At 42.2% G+C, this 25,759-nt stretch overlaps 1 protein-coding gene across 1 annotated transcript in view; it reads left to right on the top strand.

Annotated features, from left to right (window-relative positions):
• The window catches only part of syngap1b (synaptic Ras GTPase activating protein 1b), a 94,879-nt gene that overhangs the window by 24,953 nt on the left and 44,167 nt on the right, over positions 1–25,759 (top strand). Inside the window, exon 3 of the mRNA XM_070835208.1 lies at positions 25,558–25,649. Within this exon, the coding sequence (XP_070691309.1) occupies positions 25,558–25,649 (92 nt within the window). The remainder of the gene's footprint in view (positions 1–25,557; positions 25,650–25,759) is intronic.

Genomic DNA, 25,759 nt, shown 5'->3' with positions numbered 1-25,759 from the left:
AGCTTAATCTGACACATCTTTCAAAATATGAAGCCATAAACAGTATCTTATATATTGCATTTTTGAAAGATGTTCACACAAATTTTAAAATTCGGGCACCAAATGAATATGAGAGCTAAATTAATTTGTACACCTTTCACTAAAAGTACTTAATGGAGAGGTACCCCTGCTGAAAATTACCATCTGGGATTCACAGTTGCTCAATTTAGTGGGACCACTTCGACTAAAGATGTAAATTAACCCAGTCACAGAGCGACTTTATCTAAACCAGAGAAACTGAGTAAGATTTGATGCTGGGCTGTTTCGATGCATCTCTTAAAAATCTGCAAATAAAAACATCAGTGATTGAATGAGTTATTAAAATCAGTCTGGAAAATCCTTGTTAAAACTCTTTTGAAGAAATTAATTCCATAAACAGTTAAAAATATATATAACAGCCGAAGTAGCTGAGAACTGAGAATGTCTGTCTTTGCTAATCCAATTGGTGGATGCTGAGATCCTACAAATGAAAACTTTGACCTGCTGGTGGCGCTAGATGAAAAAGCCAAGGGATCGTCAAAGTCAGGATTTATCCCCACCATGGACGGGCACCATGGATTTTATGTGTCAGTCCATCCAATAGCTGATAACAGCAGATACAGAACGGTTCGCTTTAGAGAGTTTGTGAATGGAGACGCCAGTGCCAGCTCTGTCACAGAAAGATGCTGTGTGAATGTGTTACTTTAGATAGAAATTTGGCTTTCGCAGCCAAGCAACTCTGAAGTTTGGGGATAAGCTCAGAGTGGAATACTCGTCTGCCAAGTCTAAGAATGTGTCTCGTCCTAAGTGGTCGTCTCTGTTTCCCATTTGTTACTACAGTCATGTGAAATGCATTGTTCCAATTTGAAGTCAATGTCCAAAACATTAATTACCTGAATATTGTGATTCAACACCTAAATTATTTACTAATATATTACTGAATATGGATACTGGATGGATGGATGGATGGATGGATATCTAATACAAAGTGCATGAAACCTCCAACATTTCCTTACACTGAAAGCCAGGTCTAACTCTATTTATTATTTTATTTTTGGTTGACACCGAAAATTGTTCTGTCAGTCTGTCACCAAAGAAACTTTTTGTTTTAATTACAATGCAATAAAGTGATGAAGATGAAATAATTGCCCAACTCTGAACTGAGGGATTCTGATGAGGGGGTGTTTTGAGTTTAGTAAGCTCTTTTTCAAAAGAAAGACTAAGAGTCCAAAGTAAAAGCACATACACTACTCACAAGTTAGGGATATTCGACTTTCAGGTGAAATTTATGGAAAATGTAAAAAGTGAATGCTACAGTGATATTATATCATGAAAGTAGGGCATTTAAGTAGAAGCATGCAATGGTAATTTCTTCGTCTTAAACAATTTATTGAAAGAAAATCTAACAACAGTGGTGGGTATACCACAAAAAATGTTCAGTGTCTCAATAAATTGGGATGTGGCCAAAGGACGTCCACTCCTCTCCTTTCTGTGACTCTTCCAGTCTCTGTATCACTGTTCCAACCTCCTGATGACACTCTGTGACCCTCTAAGCTCAGTGAACACCTCCGTCTGAGGACTTCCTGTTTGAAGCCTCCAGTGTTGAGGTGCTGCTGATCAACTGTTAGGTGTCGTCTTGGTCTCATGATGTCAGAATGTGAACAGCAGGATGAGGAGGACTGTTTAAATACCAATTCTAACTGAAGCAGGAAATGTATTGGTGGATTCATGGATCAAACCTGTTGTGAATGTTGCTGTTAAGCTTCTTGTTAGAGAACAGCAACTTGTGCAGAAAGTAGTGAAACACTGAACAGTTGGACATGTGCATTCAAAGGTTTAGAGAAGGTCACATTAAGTTCACCTGGAAAGGTTAGAATGCATTTTAGGTTCATCCTGAAATTTCACCTGAAAGCTGAATATCCCTAACTTTTTGTGAGTAGTGTATATACACCGTCACAAGTAAGGTATTTGTAGATGTGTTACATTTTAAATCATTTTAAGATGGTTTTGAAGTGAATGCTGTACTGTACCTGAGTTTACTAGTTCAAAGTCGTCTAATGAGTTTTAAAATTGAGGGTAAGTTTAGTGAACTAGAAAAAACAAGTTCGTTTGACTTGCGATATTAAGTTTAATAAGTATATAATAATATTTATTATATAATATTTTCTTGGTTTTTAGAGTCAGTTCAAGCAGAGGGGTCCCTGTAGCGTTAAACTCTCGGTTACTGAGAAATGTAATTTAATGACTTGAGTGAACTCTCAGCAGCACATCTGACCATAACGGAAGGAATGTCTGTATGTCTGTCCTTTGATTTTCTTGAGAACCGTTCATCCGATAGACTTCACACTCAGCGGGTGTATTGCTGAGGGCCCACGGGAGGTCAGTGTCGAGTGTGTAGTCGATTGGATGAGTGGTTCCAGAGAAGGCTGGAGCAGCACCTCTGGGGGGGCCAAGCAATTGGTCCGCTCCTAAAGGACGCACGCTCTGTATGGGCCCTGCACAAGTCAAAAGACAGAATAAGTCATTTTTATTAGGTTAGAAAACTGCAGTGTTCTGAAATAAAAACTAGACGTTTTCTAGTTACATGAATAAAAACTTTTGCATATTTACATTAATAACACAAGATTTGTTTATCCTACTAAATTTCTATATGGTGTTTTGCTGTGTTAAGTCACTAAAGTGGCTGGAAATGAGATGCCAGAGTGACCCAGAGGACAAATTCGACCATCTTGGCCATGTTGGGACAACACTGGGATTAGACAAGTGACTGGCGTTCATTTATTTCTTCGTCTCTCTTTTGTTGTTCCATCATTTCTAACTCTAATGCCAGTTTTACATTCAGGCATATTATAAACTCTCAGAGTGAGACACTAATCAGTCGCATCACAAATCATGCCCTTAGGTGGTAGTAAATTTGGACGTGATCATTTATGAATGAATAAAGCGAATGAGACTAGAGAGGGAAATTAAGGGGAAAGCTGTATCACGTATTGGCTGAGCTAGAATTTTATATTCTCTTCACAGGAAAATCATCTTCTCAAATGAATTATTCTTTATCATAACAGATGTTTGCTGCCTGCAGGGACTCCAGTGAACAGCTGGATATAGTAAAGGAAACTTTTCTCCAGAAAAGAGTTTTCTCCAGATGATTAGCCACGTGTGACCATATAAACATAAAGACAATTTGTGCTATTCTGGTGACTCGGTAGACTAATACAAAAAGTCCTTTTTATTCTGCTCCCATATCCCTCAGTGTAGCAGTAGACATTTTGAGGAATTCAAACTGACATAAGAGAAAATAGTCTTGTGATCTGAAAAAGATGAAAATCACATTTATTTCAGCGGACTCGCATCGCGTTTATGCTCCCACAGGTCTGCACCTAGCTGTGACTCACAATGTATCGATCAGTTACCGCATTAAAACTCCAGCAAATGAACTGGAACCATTCTGGGTGAGAGAGAGGTTGTTCATTGCACTCTTCATTTCATAGAAAACACAAAATGCTTCTGGTAGCACCTTTTAAACTAATCACCTCGGACGTTTGTGAGCTAAACCATCCCTGTGAAGTATTCTGCCAGTTCCCCAGATCAAACAGTAGGCAGCTGCTAGGTAACGCCTGGCTTTGCTGCCCTATAGACAGTTTGCTATCTCTGCATAATGAACTTGATTGTGGGTCAATACCACGGCATTCTGCCAGAGAGGCGAGTCAGCCACTGATTCTGAAGTAAAGAAATGCACCTCCTGTGCGTTAGCTAAGGGAGGCTGTTGGCTGTGCTGAGAAAAGGTGTCATTAGCCATTTATGCAGAGATTTCTCTCTGCAAGCTTCTTCAGAGAATTAGGAACTACATGGGAAAGAGCCGCCCCTTCTTATTTTCTTCAAATTGTTTGTGGAGAGAGCGTCGGAAGGCTTTGCAACAATACAGTAAATTAATGAGAGATGAACACGACCTCAAGCTTGCCTCCAGATTAACAGTGAAGACAAATGTTCTTTGAATTCATCCCCGATTCCAGCGGAAGCCAGAGGACATAATAAACATCAAATTTCAACAACAGTATGTTGCTATTTATTCTTTGATGGATTTAAAAATAGATTTAAGCCTTTGCTTTATCACAGTGGATTCATCAACCGTCTCTTTGCAAGTGGCATTTTTTTGTCTTCAGCATGGAGCAAATTAAAAATAAGAAAACTCTGTGGACTGAGTTTGATAAAATCTGCAGCTGTGCACAGTTCTTGCATTAATCCAATTGTATCTAAATGACAAACATCTCAATATCTTCCCATCCCTTTGCACCTACTGGTGTGTAATATTAGTCTGCATCTCCCTTTCACTCTCCTCCCTGGTGATCTGTGTGTGTGTGTGTGTGTGTGTGTGTGTGTGTGTGTGTGTGTGTGTGTGTGTAGCTAAGCCGTACCATTATGCTTTCCAGTTTGTACTCAACAGCCTTTTAATTGAATATCTGCACACAGCACTGTAATGCAGCTTTGAGAGAAAGAGACAGGGTACAGAGAGGGAGGGAGGATCTAGAGGAAGAAGAAAAAGAGAAATTAAAAGTGTAGGGGGGGGGGGGGTGATGATAGTTTGGAAATAAGAGAGGGAAAGAGGAGGCTGGTGTTGTCAGGCCAACACCAGCTCGGTGTCTCGCTGTCACCTCAAGGCTCTGTGCTGTTCTATGCTGATGCACACAGTCTTCTTCACCCTGAAGTAAGATGTGGCTCTGTGTCTGTGTGTGTGTGTGTGTGTGTGTGTGTGTGGGTGTGGGTGTGGGTGTGGGTGTGGGTGTGGGTGTGTAAGTATATGTGTGTGTGTGTGTGTTTGTTCAGCCTCAGTCGTTAACACAGAAACTCAAGTTTAATGCTCATTTCTGCAAGCACCATTGCTTCGAGTGTGTCAGCCATAAGTATCTGGCTGACTTGAAATATCTGCTTCACCTGTATTTTCCCACCTGCAGTGTTGTGACGTCAGTGAAAGTCAGTATGTGCGAGCCATGTCATGTACAGTACATTCATATAGCCCTTGTATTCCTACAAACGGTTCTTTTCTAATACATATACGGGTGTAGGTGGATGTGACAAAACCAGCAATATGTTCATGTTGTCGTGCAGGTTTAAAATATGTCAGTGCTAGGAAGCTGTGTGTGTGTGTGTGTTTGTGTGTGTGTGTGCGTGTCTTCAGGAAATATCAATTCCAAGAATGTCTTGTTTGCGCTTCACACCTTGTGATGAGAATTTTGCAAGTCTCCCTCGGAGAGAACAAACTTCATAAGGATCTCCGTGTCCTTACACTTTAAAACTGACTCTGTGGTCGGTGTCATGTCATCAGTTAAGATTTCTTTTTACTCCTTTTTCTCAAAATACATGTGTCCTCAATTAACTACCAATGCAGTGTAATTCCATAATGATGATGGATAACAATCAGCCAAGTATGCATCAAGGATGAGCTAAAGAAAAAACACACAAGAAGTCTTCAGGTTTATTGTGAAAGCGGCACAGAAGATTTGACTGCACAGCTGTGCGTCTGAACTGATGATCTACCAACAGTCCTCGTCCATGACTGTAGAATTACATCACTCGATGAGATTGTCCTCTCCATGACAACGTGGAAAGATTGCTTCTCACAAGGACGTACCTGAGGATCGACTTGGCATTGTTGGATTTGATAGTCACCTCTTCAAATCCTTCCACATCCCCTGGCGCAGCAGTAGTTGGCGAGGCATTGATGATTCACAAATGACTTTGCAATAACTGGATAGCAGAAAACAAGAGCTGCAGAGATGTGATTGTGTGGGTGGTTGGTGCACCATTGGCAGGTGGCAGTATTTTAAAGGTTAAAAATGTGGGCTTTTATTTGGAAATGGTCTGATTTGAATCTGCAGAAAGGCAGTGGAAAAATATGAAATTCAGGGCTAAATAATGAAAAACAGTGACTTTTGTTGATGTGATCCTGAGTATGGCTAAAACTGGTCCAAGCGTCAGCGTGCTAACAATGCTGGCATGATGTTAAGCAGGTGTAACATTACCATGTTCACCATCTTGTTCTGGCGCATTAGCACGCTAACATTTACTACTTATTGCTAAACACACAGCACAGCTGAGGCTGATGGGAATGTCTTTAGTAAGTCAAATATGTCAACCTGCTGGTGGCACTAGAGGTAAAGCCAGTAGGCTTCATCCACTGAGAACCACCAACCTTGTACCAAGTTTCATGACTATGTATCCAATTGTGGTTCAGATATTTTGGTCCTCACCAAATCAGTGGACCAACCAGCCCACAGACAAACACTGCCGTCCCTAGATCTTATTCAGAGCTCTAAAACTCTCTCACAAAGCCCCAACAGCTGAAAAAAAGGACCCTTGACGTCAGTGTGGTAGAGTGGTAGAGTTTTGGCAGCCATGATGGATTGTGCAGTGTAAACACTGTCTGAGTGACATTTATTTATTTGCCCTGAGCTACTTTATTTTCTGATCTGCAAATAAGTCATTTGCTCCAAAAAAAATACTGTTCAACTCTGATTGCTGCTTAATCGATGCGTCAAGTCCCCACTGGTCTGATACAAGTTAAAAAGAAAAATACCTCTAAATCCACGTTCACATGACGCCAGCCCGTCCAGCACTGGCATCCTCTGCTCATTGTCATCCTGCCTTGGCACCAGGCCCAGCCAGGTGGCAGTGTGCACATGTCTAGTCCTGTCCTCCTTGTTCAACCATCCATCATCCCGTCACAAAATACAAGACTTTCTCTGTGGCACTTCTTACAATGCAATACCCACCACCACCCCCACCGCCCCCCACCCCATCCCATCTTTCCATTTTCTCCTCCAGCTCTTCAGGGGTCTGGCTGTCACAGTGTGTTTCCTGTTACAACTCCTCTGGTTCCTTCCTCCGCTGTCAGCCGAACCTCCCGTTATCTATTCGTCTGAAACATGGAGGCTGACACAAGCTGGTGTCTGCTCTGCAGTGGTTCCACTGGAGTTGGTCAAGTTGGGGCTGACAGGGTGGAAGTGGGGAGGTCTGATCGAAACGGCAAAGTAGGATCATTTCCATCAGCTGCTTGATGAAAGCACAGGCCTGGGTTGTTAGTAGGTAGCTAATAGGATTTGTCAGAATGCATCTGAAACAAATTGCGATAGTTACTATGATAAGTGTATTTTCTTGGTCTTTCTGTCAAATAAAAAGAATTTGTAGCCATATTTTTTCTTCTAGTACTCAAATGAGTCCATGGAGTCATGACATGAGTAAGCATGACTGTTCTGTAGGAGCAGAGAGCAAGACATTTCAGGAATTGCTCATTAAGACAAAGTGTCTTATGATGCAATACATTTCTGATACTGCCTTTCAAATACACAAAAGACCACGAAATCAATCCTGCTGGGGGAGGAGTGGACTCATGTGGCCTTCCGGCAAATCATAAAGAAGCATTGTATTACTTTAGTAAAAAGCAATATGACAACATGACTAACATAATATTATATTTGTTTAGGCTACTAACAGAGCCACTGGTGTCTGAGCAAAGTTACTAATCTTTGTTTTTTGCATCTGACAAAGACAAACCAGAGCAACAGAGCTCCACATATTACATTGTCCAGAAATATCCTCTGCTGTTTCCGAACTGGACTTTAGAGGCCGTGTGAACACGACAGACGCTAACATCGGCCCCGTTGAGGCTAAGAGTAAAGATCAGCTGTAACTTTCACTTTCATCATTACCCTGCTGATCGCCTCCTGTGGCCTCATTCCTACTTCCTTCTAACGTTCAATATCATTTTATTATATTATATATATTATATTATTTTAATTTTAAACTTCAGAAGAAGAAAAGTTGATTGCTCAGTTGTTCTGATTGTCATGCAGCTCTCATTCGTGTGCTTGCATTATGTGCCACTTGGGAGCGACTGAGTCACGTGTGGCACCTTAGTGGTCAAATTCAGTATTACTGGTTGAGTCCGTTCGTTGGCTTAATATCAAATCAGTTTGAATAATTTAACATCAGCCCAAACCTAAGTACAGGTTTATGGCCATCAGTCATGCTTGTATCAAAATGCTCTTTGGGAGTCTTCTGACTTCAGTCACTAAAGAAATAGGTCAACATTTTGGGGAAAACACTAATTCACTCTCTTGCTGAGAGTTAGATGAGAGGATTGATACCAACACTGTGTCCGTGTGTGTTCGCAATAAGCCTGGAAACAGAGGACACCTGTCCAAACCTCAGTCCAAAGGTACCTCACTAATCATCGTTTTTATTTCATCCAAGAAACAGAGTGTAAAAACAACACGTTGAGGTTTTATGGGAGTAAAGGTGCAGAGGGGGCAGTGGCTTCCTGAAGTCTGGTTGTTAATCTGAGTTTATCAGATAGTCAGCTGAGACACCAGGAAATCACTGCTCCCATCCGACAAATAGTCCTGCACATATTCCCCTCGTAAAACCACAAATTGTTGTCACTGTTCATATTAACAAGATGAGATACAGTGTATTGATTAGTGAGTTTTAGAGGCAATGGCTGGTGGATTTTGTTACCATTAGACTGAGCCAGGCTAACTTGCTTCCCCCTGTTTCCAGTCTTTATGCTAAGCTAAGCTAACTGGCTGCTGGTTAATATACATATTATGATATACATATTAGAGTAGCATCGGTTTTCTCTTCTGACTCTCAGCAAGCAAACAAATACTCATATTTCCTGTAACATTTTTGTATACACAGTGTTGTGCCTTTGACTTTTTACCAAAGAGCCAGATATTTTCTAGCACAGACTCATCATTTATACTGATGATTCATGCCCATCTAAGCCTTGGAAGTGCTCCTACTGCCTGTCAAGTCACAAAGTTTACTTGCAAAAACTGAAAGGTTTTTTTTGTTATTTCCAGTATCCCGAATGCCTATATTATGCAATGTCTTGCTCAAGAACACTTCAGCAGTGTAGGTGTTTGTTACCTCTCTGCAAGCCTCTTGCAGTGTCTTACCGTGCACGCTGACAACTACAGCAGTGCAACATGATACGATTAATGCCTATGGGACAGGCTGACTTGCTTACATATGGATTACATGGGTATGAAGTTGTGCATGTACTGGAGCTGTATAAGCCTCCAAATTCAATGTTGGTTTTAAGCAGATTGCTCATGTAGCAACTGAGAAGTGCTAGAATGAAGTACGTGAGAGAAGGCTGCAGAGTCACGTAGCAACGCAGCACAAGAAGAAGAAGAAGACGAAGAAGAAGCGACACATGAGAGGAGAGGACAGAGGGAACAGGCGGAGGAGAGGAAAAGATTACTACCATAGTGCATCAGGCTTAGCTTCACATCCTTAATGGTAACCATGGAAATAATTATAGAGCAGACAGACAGGCTGTGTTAGAGAGAGAGAGAGAGAGTAAGCTACAGTGGAAGGAAGGGGTGGGGGGGGTGGAGAGGAAAGGACAACGGGAGAGGAGGAGAGAAAGAAAACCGTGGGGGGTAAAGTAGCTGAAATGTTTGTTGGAATCCCTAAACCTTGTCTCTGCAGTCCCTGATGGTTGGAAACTATTTGAGGATGGCTTGAGCAGGGATGCAGTGGAGGCTAAACCATGTAAAGTCACTTTAACCACCTCCTCACAGTAGCTGCAGAATACTTTCTCGTCTTTTCAGCCTAATATAAATCTTTCCTTCCAAAGACCTGGTATTCTAAGGTAGAGAAAGCATGAATGAGGATATCTACCACCTGAGCTTGGAGGTCATATTATTTTTATCCACCTTTATTTCTTTACCGGCAATAACAGAGTCTGAGTACAGCAACAGTACAGTGTCATAATGATGGTTTTAAAAAGTTGCTTCAAACCCACAGTTGTCATGGAAACAGATCTAAGATACCCTTTACCCCTGTGGAAGTGCTGATTGCTTATCATTGCTGAAAGCCTAATCAATGGTGATGGCTTTAACGGCAAAATTAAAAAAGTACTTGATGCTGCTTTATTCATACAAAGTCAGGTACATCCTGCACTGATATGTAGAACGAATAATGTGGTTGATTTGCATAATTGGATGTATCGGCTGGCTGGTTATCATATGGATTTCCGAACAGTATTTATACGTTTCTGTCCAGAGGCATGTGAACTCGTGGGAAATTAACAAGGGTCATGTAAGGGTTGGGTATAGACATTAACATTCTAATCTTTATTTTTGATTGGTCATGTTTTGCCCGTGGGTGTAAGGGTATGCAGGGGGAAGGGGGTCTCTCTGGGCTTTGCGGATGCATTCTGCGTGAGCAATAACATGCTTGCATGCTTCTCAAACATTTGCCCCCGGCTCTGATCTCCGCACCGTGCTGCGTGTGCGTGTGTGTCCACGGAAGGTGAGGGGGGAATAAAAAAAAAAAAAAAGAGGGAGGGGGGGAGAGAGAGAGGAAGAAATAGAGGAAGAAATAGGGGAGAGAAAGTGATGAGGGCTTTCTTGCAGGGCTTAAAATCACTTCAGGTCCCAGCAGTGATCCAGCTAGCCCCACCCCTCCTAAACATCTCTCCCGTCCTCTTACATACTACTAGAAATCTAGAAATAGAGAGAGAGAGAGGGAGAGAGAGAGAGAGAGCTACTGAAGCGCAGGGCATCAGTGCACTGCTGCTCCCTCCCTAAACTGTGCTGCTGTCCACCTGTGCAGGATTACCACCGTCCAGGCAGCAGACAGGAGCCTCTTCAACATCCATGGCTTGCCGGGCGGATTACTTGAGGATGAACCGCCGTTTGGTGGGAAGGAAAGCGAGGGACTAACTTGCCATTATCGATTCGTTTTTTTTTTTCACGTTCAGCCTGTCAGCTACTGGCCAGCGTTCAGATTTTAGGCAGTGCAGTTTTCAGACTACTTTATTGTGTGGCGTTTGCATGTTTCTTGGCCACTCACTTCGTCTTTCTGTCTCCCTGCACAACGCTCTCTGGTTGTTGTTTTTTTTTTTTTGTTGTTGGTGCTTGTCCACATATTTCCGCCAGCAGTGGATATTAAAGCTTCCGTTTTAATTGCGCCAGCTTGCTCGCAGGCAGGCTGCCCCGCTGGAGGGGTCCGATCAGGACGAAAAGGCGCATTACGGAGCGGAGACGGAGCGCGTCTTCCCCAGCCCGTACATTGGCGCACAGGGAGAGAGAGAGAGGCGGACCCGTTGCGCACCGCACCGCTCCAACACGCACACATGGGCCCGGATACGCACGCTCCCATACACACTCACACATTTGAATGCACACCCAGGAAAGCATCTCTTTTCCCTCCTAGCTTCTGATTGCAATTACACACACCAGCCTTCTCTCTGAGTCCAGAGCAGAAAAGCGTTTACCTTTCACCCATTGGCAAGTTCATTTTTGACATGCACAAGGCTGACACCCACTAAGGAGACCATCGCAGAAACATTCCCATCTAAAAGATGAGAGAAATTGGCCCTAGCGGATCTTCCGTCGGTCACCGGAATTGCGAGTGCAGGGTCGGGGCGGAGGGCACCGGGGAGAGAGGACAGGGAGAGGCCGGGGAGGAGGAGCTCTCAGCCGGACTGCCCGCCGCGGAACAGCCGCTGCTGCCGGTGCTCAAGAAGCAGGCTGCTGCTGCCGGGGGGAGGCGGGGGAAGGATGAACAGTGGCTCAGTGTGAAATTATAACACTCAGCTGGCTTTGGGAGTGTTTGTTTTTCTGTCGTTTTACCTCTCACTAATTAGTCTGAAGATGCGAGATAACGAACAGTGGCCTACTTAATAACTGTCACCCTGTACTCTTATCAACGTGGCACTTTCGGGTCACCTTAAAGGTAAATTCAGCACTTTGGAGAAGTAAAGGCCTGTAGTTGCGAATCTACCTGTGCAGTACCGTTTGGAAGGACATGCTCCCACTTACAGGCCACTTACACCACTTTACCTTTGTGCAATGATGACTTTATCTTGATAGCATAAGGTGTTTTTAGTTGATAAGTGAAATTTACCCGAGAAACAAACCCTAATGATATTCCTGTAATCTTTCTATAGAGACTTCTAGTGTGTGTGTGGTGCTCAGTAGTGAATTTATGGTCACCATATTGCACTTGATGGTATTTTTTATGTCTTAACTATTACTAGGCTTTAATATTTATTTAGAATATTATATATAAATATATAGTTTATAGTTTTCTGTGATATTTGTATAACACTGTTCTTTAAATTTATTACAATACCACTGTAGTTCTTCTATACCTTAAGAATTCAATTTCACTCTAGTAGTTATCCAGATACCTTGAAGGAGACCTGTTTCCAGGTGCCTCGGTAGTGGAAGCTGGCGATTTATCATTTATTCATATACCTATTTGTCTATGAAATATTTAAAGGTCATGGTCATTGATTTAAGGCCAACATTCATCCATTTGCAAAATGGAAGTGTTTTGCTGTTCAAGGCTTTTATAGTGGAATCGATTTCACTGGCTTTGCTTTGGCGAAGTCATCTTGGTTCCTTTTTGTTTTTCTAGGCTAATTTGAGCGCTGACTATCTGAGCAATACTTCTCTGTCTGGAACTTGAACACGGCCTTAGAAACCCTCCAGAGGACGGTCACCTGCTAATCAGACAGTCAGACAAACACACACGTGTCATGACACTTGTTGGCAGGTGCCATTTGCAGATACACCAACACGCTCAGTTATTTATAGACACTAATATCACTGTGTGCTTTTGGAGTATCGATCCAGAACAAGTGTCGATGCTCGGTGGAATGTAACACAAACTACGGAGCTGCTGCAGTTTCAAACAGACACTGACACAGAGACTCAGTGGAATACAGGCTGAAGTCAGTGAATGCATCTCCAGTCTTAGCTGGCATCAGCTTACTGTGGGGTCACATAGACTGGAAACCCAGAGACATTGTCTTTAGAAGTCTGGACACAAAGCACAACAAGCCCCACTTGATCTAGGTAGGACATCTTTCTCTTCTTATTTGACTTTTGTTTCCCTAAAATCCATGTGAATCCAACTCATTGTATCATGTGCTGCAGGCATACATTTTCTACCAACACTACGTCTGTGTGGTAAACACGTCATTGAGTCCTGTAAAACTCTGGTTCTGCCAGACGATTTGCATAACGATTAACAGTGAGCGTGCCTCTCAGACCAGCAGTCATGTTTTCTGAGTGGGCGTACCAATTCTGCCAATGCCCGATATCCACTGTTGGAGATGCATTCTGTAAATCATTCGATTAAAAACCAGAGTCCAAGTACATGCATGCTGTAAATGTACTGCTCATCTTCACCTCCTTTGCACCCGTCTTTTGTGCAATGACATCACTTTTCTCTGTGTGTTTCTGTGTGTTTGTCACCAAGCTCAAGAGCACAAATAGTCCACCGCTCCCCATCTGCTGTTTCTTCACACGCATTGTACTATTCAAGCGAAAACGCTGCACAAGCATTCGAGAATCCTTCCCCCCCAAAGCTAAAAGCTCAATGAAAGACTAAAAGGTTTTATGTACAGTAAATGATGCTCTGTAACAGGCATTAGCCCGCTGGATCACATCAGACTGTGCTCCCTTCAATTTGCTTTAAAAATCAAATAATTCCCAACGTGAGGCACAAGCTCCATCCAAAATTAGACCTTTCGTTTCTTTGCGTTAAAGCTGCAGCAGGGTAGGTGCATTTGCAGAGAAACACTCGCTCGCTCTCCCCACCCTCCACTTCCCACTGAGGCGAAAGCAATCGGCAGGCGGTTGATTGACACCTCAGAATGAAGCTCTCTTGCACAAAAGTTTACCACAGATGCTCAAGACACAGCATTAACGCTGCCGGCAAATAGCAGAGAAATAGCACTATCAGTATCACCACAACACTTGACATCATCTTATTAGTTTCTCTTAACCCGCCATGAGAATTACTTTTGCCCGATTCAAATAAAATGTCAACTTTTATAAATCTACCTGCGACAGCTTTGGTATCGCATGAATACTCCAAAGAAAACAGCACAGTCAGAAAAAAGAAGTCCTTTTCTACTTGCGGCTTGTGGATTCTGAAATTCAGAAAGCATTTTGCCAGGAAAATCGGCTTTGAGAATACAAAGGATTGTCCAGAATTTTGGTTATTGGCCAACTTGGCTCCCGGTGCTCATGTAGAGTTGAGAAACTTGTGATCAGCAGTCAAAATGTATCATGATCGGACTGCTGCTTCTTTCTCACTGCGTGTGTGCAATTGTTTTAGTATTCAGTTACAGTAACTGGTATCTGGTGTGTTTGGTGCTTTCAGCTGCTATGTAACAATTACACAAGAGATGATTTGGCTTATTTATGTAACTGTGTTTTTCTTCTATTCTACACCGGTCTGATAGGGTCTGATAGGGTCTTATAGGGTCTTATAGGCCATAGCTTGCATGGCATTTAGTATATTTGTATGTAGTGCTGAAATGTTAAGGTGTTCGACTGAAAGTTAATTATCAGTAATGCTATTGTTTAAAGGGGGACTGCAGCTATGAAGTACTTCCATAAAGTTGGGGGGGGTGTCTTTTGAGAGAGCGTCACTTCCAGGTTAGCTGCCGTTCTCAGCTTCTGTAACTCTCACTGCAATCTCTCACTGAGGGTTTGTCTTTGTGAAAAATGAAGTGTGCTCCCTCAGGGTTTACTTCCCATACCGTAAGACAAATTGGCATCCACTCCAGCTATTATTAGCTCTATAAGAAGTTTGCTTTTGTTGTTTCTAAGGTTTACACCGTTCAGTCCTGTCTGTTGTGCCGTCATTACAGACATGTCTGAACGGCCTCTCACCTCTGCCCTCTTCTGTCGAGCTATGACATCTATCCCAGAAGGGTCAGGGACCTGTGATGATGTTCATTAAAGGCGGCTAAAAATAGAAACATTGAATGAACAACTCTATTAGATTATCAGATCATTTTTCTGTCGAGAAAGATCCCGTTCCAAGGTTGGATTCTTAGTTATTAAGCGTGTGGGTTTAAATCAGGTTTTCTTCCTTCAAAGTTTCATTTTGCTCAAAATATTTGTAAATCCTGCATTTCCCAGAATGCAACTTCATGGCGTCTTTCATTAGACCATCCCTGCCAGATAAACACCCACATATGTCAAACTCCACACCTCCGGTTTGTAACACCGTTAAAAATCTCGAGTCTTGAGCCAAAACTGAGGTTATTTTTTCAAACTTTAGAGCAATCCTCCGAATCTTCAGGGGATTTCATATGACGGAGTAGTCCTCCTCGTGAGCAACCTGAACGTCAGAGGAGTGCGCCTGTCATTTATCGAGCAAAAAAGCCAAATATTTACTGTTTCTAGCCCCGGTTTCTTTCATATGTTTTGCTTTTGGACTCTTCAGGCCTGGTCTGTGATGTGTCTTTCTGTCAGATACTTTATCGTTACAAAATGATGACTCAATTAATCGCACAATAAACAACAGACAGCAGTTGCAGCTGTATTTATGTGCATCGCCATCAAAAGCCTTTCGTATTAAGTAACGCGGCCAGTCCCGACAGTTAACTTGTGGAGTCCACAAATCGCATGCATCATTCATGGACACACACCGGAGCTGTTTGAACACTATCCATTAGCAATTTGTTCAGAAAGCAGAATGGACGGAGAGGTCAGAGTTTACATAGAAATGCTGCTGCACGGCTGCTGTCGCTGTATGAAAAATTGAAACCTTACACGTTATCTGTGTTTAAAATCAGCTCTGTGCCAGAGATTCTCAACAACCACACACATTTAGCTATTTTAGTTGGGTTTGAACAGCCAGTGCAGAGCTCTATCAGCTCAGTGAGCAACCAGGACTTGTTCAGATAAATGTTTCCAAAAAAAAATGTAGCTGCTGTAGGGAAATGAAACCCAAACCACTTGCAGCACACATGCCTTGCTTTATCTACTGGGCTCCTGATGACAACTGTTATACGTTAAGTTATGTAACGAGAGTCCTAGATGTGGCCTCTGCATTGTACTTTAAACGCAGAAGAGGCTGCTTTACGTTTGTAGTCGCAGTTCCTGGATCAAAAGCAAACAGGGAGCTAACCAGCGTTCTATCATAACAAAGGCAAACATACAAAAAGCCCTGAGCATTTCAGCGCTATTAAGACTCCCACTCCCTCTCCAGCCTCCATCTCTGGCTCTTGTGCTCCCTCCCTCTCTCCATCCAACTCCCCCTTCCTCAGTCTAACTCCCCCCTCTCCTTCCCTCTCTTGTTACCGCTCCCTCAGATGCATTTCCTCTATTTTATTCTGTTCCTTTACTCATTTTTTTTCCTCTCCAGCTCTCTCTCTCTCTCTCTCTCTCTCTTTCTGTCGTCTTGTCTTCACTCCATATAGCCTTGCTCTTGCGCTGTCCCTCCTACTCCTACACGAACACTTACCCCCCCAACACACACACACACACACACACACACTGTGTTCCTTTTCTGTTTTTTAAACCAACCTCTTACTCATGTGTGTCTACATCCCTCCCTCCCACTCTTTTAACTCTGTCTCTCTCTCAGTTCTCTCAGAGGGCCTAAGCTGGAAGCGATTGCCACCCACACATTCACTCTCCAGCTTTCAGCTTGACATCAGATTTACATTCACAATGAGCAAACGCAGCATTTCACATGATGCCTAGCACATGGCTATACACACAAACATGTGAACACGCCAACTGGTTGTTTGCACATGTGAACACATGTGCCTGTAATGTACCGTACTGTACTTTGTGTTAGATGTAAGGTTTTGTCTTCTGTGATGCTGATCTCATGCTGGAATAGTAAACCAGTTTATCGATAGAAAAATCATTTTTGATGATCAGTTAATTGTATATTAAGCAGAAATTAAAAAACATATGATGGTTAATGCTTCTTAATTGTGAGGGTTTGCTGCTTATTTCGGTTTTGCATGACTTTAAATTCAATATTTTAGGGTTTTAGACTGTTGGTTGGACAAAACAAGCAACCAAGGATGTTACCTTGGGAGATTGTGATGTGCATTTATTACAATTCTCTATAGGTTCATCAAAACATTTGACAGATTAAGCGATTATGAAAATACATAATTGATCAACACAGATCCTCTGTGAATTTCTGATCTGACTTTCAGATCCCATTCATGCCTGCTATCAAAGTGTAATGGTTGCGGTATAGTTTGACATAGTTTGGAATTTGGTAACACTTGTATTCACTTTTCTGTGAAGAGTTAGATGAGAGGACTATTACCCCTCTCGTGACTGTACAGTAACCGTGGAGCTGAAGCAGGGAGGCCTTTAGCTTAGCAGGAAGACTGGAGACGGGATGAAACTGGCTCTGAGCAACGCTCAAAAGTACCTGTCAACACCTTAAGTGCACTAATTGTATATCATTTCAACACAACATCGCTGTTGGTGGTTTTACAGTGAGCTATGTGCAGTAACTATTTCTTGATGAGCAATGCTTTATCCAACCACCCATTTCCGCTGTTTGCACCTAACCTCACCGCCAGAGAAGAAGAAGGAAGTCACTGCAGTGTCTGCCAAGAAATTGTTCCAACAAGCAACTTTTAAAGCTAAGCTAAGCTAAGCTAGTTGCCTCCTGGCTCCAGCTTCATATTTTGCACATAGACATGACAGTGGTGTTGACCTTTTCAGCTCAGAAACAAATTAGTCTGTTTCCAATATGTCAAACTATTTCTTTATGCCTTTATAGTATAGATAGGGATAGTAGAGAGAGGCAGCAAATATGGGGAAATAGGATAAGGTCAATGACACGCAGCAACGGTTCGGCCAGTTGGGAATCAAACCAGCTCAGGGTATTTGCTATCCCCTATTTAGCTACAGGGTCACCCCTGTGTTAGCATGTTAATGAAAAGAGTAAATGCAATGCAAGTAAAAGGCATTGCAATCAAAGGCAAGTTGATCTCAGCAAGATGTAAATCTGCTGCCGAAGCGTTTCACTGCTCTCTCCGGTTGAAAGTTTCAACTAATCAAGGCCACATTTAGAGTGTGACCCCACAGTTATGTCACCGTGTCCTGGAGTGCACCTGTACATCACTGCAAGAGGAGATGTTTCACTTGTTCTCTGTTCTTTATGTAATAGATACTCAATAGTTCGCTCTGTAGTGAGTTGTGTATAGGAATTTTGAACACTAACAGCTGCAGTGAATTTCACATCTATGAAATGGGATGCATTGAATTATGGGATTGTCAGAAAGAGGTGTTCAGGGTGTGGATATGGTATTTTGTTCTGTTGTGAGGGCACTGTATAGTGGATATATTTCACATTCACATAATTCCCACCTTACATGCTCAAATCAAATGTCAGACAATTAATATAGTGCACTGTGTAGTAAATAGGGAGTTTACGTTATCTATTTGCACATCACATGTTGATACCAGGTGGAAACTGAACCTCAGTTGTGATGACAGTGATCTCGCCGGTGAGGTTTATTCCACATGATTTGGCAAGACAGTTTTTTTTTCCCTCCTCATCATGGATTAAATTCTTAATTGGCATGCACCTGGCCGTCTCTCCAAAAGCCAGAGTAACATTTCAGCACAGTTGATAGTAAGAATGAGCAGCTCGAACATTGTTATTTCAGCACATGGATGATTTATTAAGCAGCTAAATAAAAGAGACAAGCACGTCTACCTGCCGCTCGACCCCAGCCACACTGAATCACAACCTCCCATGACATGATGATGTCTCAGCCAGGCTGCATGTTTCAAGGCTGCTTTTCAAGCCTTTACATCATCTCTAAACAATAGTTACATAATCGCATTTTAAAATAAGTACAAGAGAATCAAAACAAATGTCTTCACACTTTCTGTTAGCACACCATGTCAGTCATCAGCAGTGATCCCAAGACTAATGAACCCTGTAAATGATTGACTGTGATCTGTCAAGTGTCTTTGTGGCTGCTTACACATTCCTTTGGTGTGTGGATGTGAGACTATAGCATGCACAATACGATATGTTACAATACAGTAAAATCCTGTGTGCACAAATACCCGAGAGCCATCTCTATTCAGAGCTTTATTGTAAATATGTCTGAAACTAAAATGTAAGGTACTTCAGAAAAAAAAAAATGTTGCCATGGCAACGAAACACAGAGCCAGGGTTGGGATCAAAAAGAGAGTGAATGAGAAATAGATTTAAATGGACCTATCCAGACTTTTTTCCCATTCCAGACCGATGCTTCTGTTAACATTTTAATAAAAGGAATGCTTAATGGCTTCGATTAATTTAGACAGCCATTAAAGGGAGAATGCAGGTGTTAAAAAAAAAGACAATGACAAAAAAAAAGACAATGACCATGCCATTTCTTTCAGTATTAATTTGTCAGTGTTCAATACCCCCACTAACTCCACCCATCTCACATCCTTCCAGTTCCACAAAGACTGTGGATCAGATGATTTATACGCTGATTCTGAATGAGCCTTTGCATACACTGCCGCCCAAATTTCTCTACTCTGTGCATGTTAGGTGTAAAAAGGAGCAGGTACGGTGTATTATGTTTGAGAAGTGAATTTTGGTCTGTATTCAAGTTGAAGAGTAGCATTTTCCAAAATGAGAAACCTGCCCTCAGCACCCACTCCTACCAAATAACACATAATGCAGCATGTGGAGTGAATCCAGGTGCATGTCGAAAATATAGGACGCTTCCAAACTCATGCAGCTACTTAATTCTGGGTTCAAATCTTGTCCAAAGGCATTTTTCAAGTCGCTGCCTTCATATTCACTGAAGAGTGAAAAGTGACACTATTTCTAAAATGAAGTGTCAACAGGTGGCACCATCACAGATAAGTCAACATGAAAAAAAGGGTGTGTCAGTGTTGTGGCTAAAAGCATGTTAGTATTTGTACATATGGCACATATACACATAGCATGACATTGATGTGAATGCAGAAAAATACCTTTTTCCCAGACATGATTCGGTGTATTTGTTCAAAGTTTAAAGTGTTGTGATCTCTCAGGTTTTTAGACCATCACCCTCCAGCTACAGGTGGACTGGGGCTCTAGGCTGCTCAGCCACTAACATAATATTGCGGTAAAATGATAGTTGGAGGGCATCATGATACCTTATATTTCTATCTTTGATAGAATTTGATGTTTGTTCTGTGTAAGACGAATTTTAGTTCAAGGGCAAAACAATCACAAATGAGTGGGATATCGGTTCAGGACGAGAGGCGGTGATCTGTGAAAGGTTTGATTCAGTGAAAAATGTATTTACACCTGCACCAAATAATGTTGTTGCTTTACAAACACCAAAACTGAACCTTTTTGACAGAACAATCTTAATTGAAGATCCTCTTACTAGCAACTACTTCCGAAGCTTTCAAACGTATCTCACTGTCCTCATCAGCTGATCAATCCTTTATGTTGATATTGAATATATTGAGATTTTGCATATGCATATCTTGCATATATATATATATATATATATATATATATATATATATATTTATATATCTTTACAAACATTCTATTTTTATTATCGTGCACTGATTCCCACTGCAGCAGAGGAGCAGCATCTTGTGCTCTCAGTAGGGCATTGTCTTGCAGACCTGTGTGTCTTTAAATTATAGTCATGATTTGTATACTGTACTGTATGTCAGCAGTAATCTGCCCTCTGTGGCAAATTGTACAAATGCACAGTTCAGATGTCTGCCCCACGTTACCCATGCCAGGGTAAATATAGATGAATATGAATAAAAGCAGACAATGTGATCTCGCTGGGTCCAGAAATAACATATTTTGGAGGTCAAACTGCATTAAAATCCCAACACTGCTTCAGAGTCTCTTTGGAGATTAATAAAGTAAATGCTTACGTGACGCAGGGGATTCTTGCTCAGCAATTTCTGAATGAAATATATTATATAGAACTGCTGCATGTGGCACTGTTTAAGCTTAGAGAGACAGTTTATCACGTGTGAGTAGTAATCATCACAGAGTTTTGTTGTGCTGTTGATCACTTGATAATTTAATAACACGCTGTAACTTTGTATTCCATAAAGCCATCAAATGAATGTATCCGTCTATTTATGACTGCACCACAGTCAGTATATCTTCTACTGTTTATAGCCTTGCATCTCATTAAAACTGTTTTGTTTTTAACTTTCTCACTTACAATAATGCTGTGGTTAGTGGGGCTTTATCCCGATCTGAATTTTCACCAGTTTATGCAGAATATTTTGAATATTTTTTGATGTGCTTGAGGCTCCTGACTTTTTTTGTTTTTATAATTACTCAACATTATCACTGATGTTCTTCTCTGATGATGAGAAATGTATTATGATGCTGAATCAACTTACACGTGGGCTCTTATGCCAGATTCAGGCGCCGCTACCTTTTTGTCTCTCGTGCTGTTACTGGCTGTTTGGAAAAGCCAAAAAAAGAAAAGGGGGAAAAAACAAGTGTGACTTTTCGGCTGTCTCACAGTTCCACCCATAAAGTCCAAAATGGATGAAAGCCTCATGTGCCACGGAGCGTCTCTCCGGCATTGCTCCTGACAGGCTCTCAGCCAAATGGACGGCAGTGGAGGAAGTGAAGCTAGCTCTTGGCTTCATAGTAATGCAGCCAGTTTTGCCAGCATTCAGCCCCGGAGCTGAGCACTGGAGTCTCGCTGCCGTCCACTTCCATCACAGTTAGTTTTATAGTTAAGTGAATAGCCTGTTTCGCTCTCGCCAGTGACTAAACATGAAAGTGCAGTGATTTGATGAGATTCGACTCTGCAGATGATTAGAATCAACAAGCTTCAGGAGGCAGTCCTAGAAGGTAGTCAGATCGCATAAACTTTAACTCGTACATACATAAACTCTTAAGCACAGAAAAATAGATGTTTTTTGTAGTTTTATAGTTTGGGGGGGAAATGACAACAGCTGTATTTTCCTAAAGCGGACATGGACTTGGTTGATTTCGAACAGAAATCAAGATTCCGTCCCAATGAAAGCCTCCACTGGAGGGCGTAATCAGACGTGTGCTAGCCCTGAATCTTACTCACTCCAAAGTTTTTTGTTTTTTTTTAATTATCACTTCCTGGGTTTGAATAGTATACCAACTCACAGACTGCTTGTTTTCCTCATCTCACTGTCTAAGCCCACAGACACAGGCCAAACTTTTGTTTTTTCACCTTAAGACTGATGCCAGTTGAGTCCTAAATCACCATTCCCTCCCTGGCACAATCTGCTCCTCCAGGAGAAACTAATTAGTTTGAGAAAACAATATATTCTGATATCACTTCTTCTGAGGCCTTTAAATTGAGACGGCTACAGTCATGATGCCTGCTGAACGTTGGCGTAACCTCCAGGCGTACAGGCCATCACCCAAGATAATTGCTGTTAATTAACACTTCTTGCAGAGTAACAAACACCTAAGAAACTGTGAGTACTACTGTGAGGGAGTGATGACAGCCATGCAAAATAACGGAAGAATATTTGAAGAGAGCCTCCGAAATGAATGGACCGAAACTCATTCAGCATCTCTGAAGTAAAGAAGATGAATTCCTGGAATAGTTTAGCCAATCAGTAATCACAATTCTTGAAAATGTATGAGGTGCCATCATTTTCTTTCATTTTGTGTCCATCTTAATTTGTTCTCCTGTCCATATGGCAAAGGAGAAGAAAATTAACTCAATTTTCATACAATTACAGCTGTCAAAAGCGCTCTTGACACCTTTCACTGGAGCTGGATGTTCAGTTTTCCTCCTGTCCTGTGTGTTTGTCAGTAACCTTTTCATGTAAGATCTCAGATTTAATTTAGAACACTGCCTCCACCAGTCATCCAGCCCACAGAGTTTGAATTGGTGGTTTTGAAGCCGTGGGCAAAGAGACACTGGCACTCTGATGTCTCGGCTGGGTGACACACCTCCGTGGTCATCTTATTCCCTCTCCGTGCGTGGGTTGGAGAAAATGAAAATGTTAGGATTGCACAGACGGGAGGGCTCGTGGTGAAAAGATTGCCATTTGGACAGGTAAATGAAAGAGAGTGAAAGGAGAGGGCAGATGAGGATAAAAGAGGAATACAGATAAAGGTAATATGGAGAAAATGGAGGCTTCTAGATGCCACAGATATCTGAAGGGGAGGGAAGGAGAGGACGGCATGAAAACAAGAAGGTGCAAGGACGAGAGAGAAGATGAGAGAGGGAGCGAGAGAGAGGAGAGAGAGAGAGATCAGGGCTGAAGAGAGGTAGAGGGATAAATGCACTATTTGAATTATGTAAAATAGCTGCGTGGGAGAGAAGAGGTGTGTGTCTGTGTGTGTGTGTGTGTGTGTGTGTATGTGTGTGTCTGAGTATTAGTGTGACTGTGTGACAGAAGAGGCTGAGAGAGGGAGAGAGAGCAAAGGAAAGAGCGGAGACCGACAGCATGATCAACAAGAGGAGTCATGGCGAGATAGGCTGCAATGCAGGAAAAACTGAAAGCACATGTAACCAACTTACTGTGTGTTTTGCACAAGCGTTATCGTGCTGTAGATTTTTCTCGGATGGGGCCATGAATGGGAAAAAAAAAAGGGGGGAAAACAAAGAAAGGAAGACATGAAAAGGAAACAGGGAAAGAACAGAATGTGCAGAGATGTACAGTAAGCGTTGATACGATCCTGCTGTAGTTAGAGGTGATAAAAATGATTATCCAAGCAGGGCTCCTACACAGGTGGTCACCCTGGCTTGTTTAGATGGCGGATTGTTTCGTCTTCATCTGCTATGTTGACTTCTCTTGACTTGACATATTCACTGTGAACGGGGAAGTCCAGTCAAAAGCTAGAATCATGTTTGCAGTCCTTGTCTAGCCGTGCTGGCTGCTGACTTCAGTCTCTGACTGTCTGAAACATCCAGCTGAAATAACTCTTGAATTGGTTGCTATGAAATTTTGTGCAGACATTGATGGCTTCTCCATGGCCTTCCTCCCACTTTTCATTTAGGTCCTCCAGCAGGTACAGATTTTCACCAGCGAGGCCGACAGGATGGATCGGCACAGAGTGTTTTAGGGATGGCCCTGGTAGCGCCACCACGAGGTTCACAATTATGGTGACAAAATAAAATGTCTCAAAAACTATTTGATGGACTGCCTTCAGATTTGGTACAAACATTCAAGGGATGTCATCACCCACAGCAAATACCTTAAAAATGAATGACGTTCCTGTGAGCTGTAGCTTGTGTTTGGATAGAATCGCAGCAGAAACAGTATTTAGACCACTGTGTGATATAAAACCCATACAATTATATCAGTTTTAAAGGCCTCCAAACTCAACAAAACAAACCCATGCTCCTATTATATGACATTATACTGCTATTAAGGTGAAGAACAATTACACAAAATATTTGATTTAATATTTATCTAAATGCTGGTTTTGCTGATTTAATTGCAGGGGGCGTAGCTGAGGTCAGAGAACAATGTTCATCATCGTGTTGCTGCCACATAACCACAACGTTTGATTCCGCCAAAGGGCCTTTGTTGTATCTGTCTATCTTTGTTGTCTGTATCTCTATGGTCACAATCAAATAATATCAATATCCATATATACCTTACATCATTTATATAGCACAGCGGTGAAAACATTTAAAATAATAAATGAATACATTTGGGGAACCAACGTCAGTGTTGATAGAGAAGATTTAAAAAAATATGATAAATGCATGTGAAGAAGTTTATGGGCAAGCATATAAAACCTGTAAAATGTAAAAGCAATAAAAATAAGGCAGCAGACATTATTTGGGGATTCAAGGCTGCTGTCAAAGTGTGGCCCAATTTCATCTTGTACAAGTAAGTCAGAGATGTGTTCTGTGGCCAAAGCATTTATTGGTGTATATCTGGTTTATAGACACCCAGTGAGATTTTGTAACTCAGTGAAACTTGGGGACCATTTTACAGTGAATGTACAGGTGCAGAGACGAACATGCTGTTCTGCCATTTTATTGAGTTTTTCAACACTGTCAGAGAAGTGGAAGACACTGACTGAAAACATATGTATACATTCAACATTCACTCTGGTTTCTAATTTGATTTGTGGGTAAACAGGCCAGCCAGGCCCCCTGTGTTTTGCTAACTGTATATTTACGCTCTCCGCTGTCCATCAAGCGTTGGACAGGAGTTTATTCCCACACTGACCAATTCAGTGCATTAGGCACAGACGCGCTGATAGAAGTCAATAAGTGCTTTGCTTGTTTAATGCTTGCTCCTCTCTATCCATGCATCTCCCAGTCCGTCCCCTCTCCTCTCCCCTCCACGTGCACACTGTTAACATTCGCCTCATCTGATGTCCAGACAGAAAATCTATCCCTCCAATAGTGTCTCGCCCACTTCGTCAACCTCCTCCAGTCCACGGATGAAGGTGTGTTTGAGTTAATGTGTGTGCAGCAGTGGAAGCAGCAGCGGTGCTGGTGGATGGGTGTAACCCTGCATGGTTTTATTTCTGCCTCACTCACCTTTGACCTCCATCTAGTTCTCATATTCTCTCCGACGGTCTTTCATTCCTTCAGGCAGACTGTCAATAACAGCCCTCCTGTAGCTGTTTATTTCCACAATGGCCCTGTCTTTCTCTCTTCACATCCTCTCACTCTACCTTTGTCCCAGCGCCGCAATTTTTTTTTGTCCTGTTCTCATTTTGCTTGTAATGCTGATGCGAATTAGTGTCTCACCTGTGGACGTCGTCTCTTTCTCTGTCTCCCAGATCATCGCGCCCGGCGGAAGAGCATAGCCACCGGGAAGCAGCCCAGCATGGAGGTCCCTCCCACTGCCCCCCTTCAACCCTTCCGACAATCCGTGAGTAACCCTCCCTGTCCCCGGCCTCGCTCGCTGCCTCCGTCCCTCTCGCTGTCCCTCCTCCCTCCTCCCGCCCTTGGCCCGCCGCACACCTGTGGCCGCCGAGCCAG

This window comes from Pempheris klunzingeri, chromosome 8, assembly GCF_042242105.1.
Source record: "Pempheris klunzingeri isolate RE-2024b chromosome 8, fPemKlu1.hap1, whole genome shotgun sequence".
NCBI classification, from domain to species: Eukaryota; Metazoa; Chordata; class Actinopteri; order Acropomatiformes; family Pempheridae; genus Pempheris; species Pempheris klunzingeri.
This window is presented reverse-complemented; position numbering and strand designations above follow the sequence as displayed.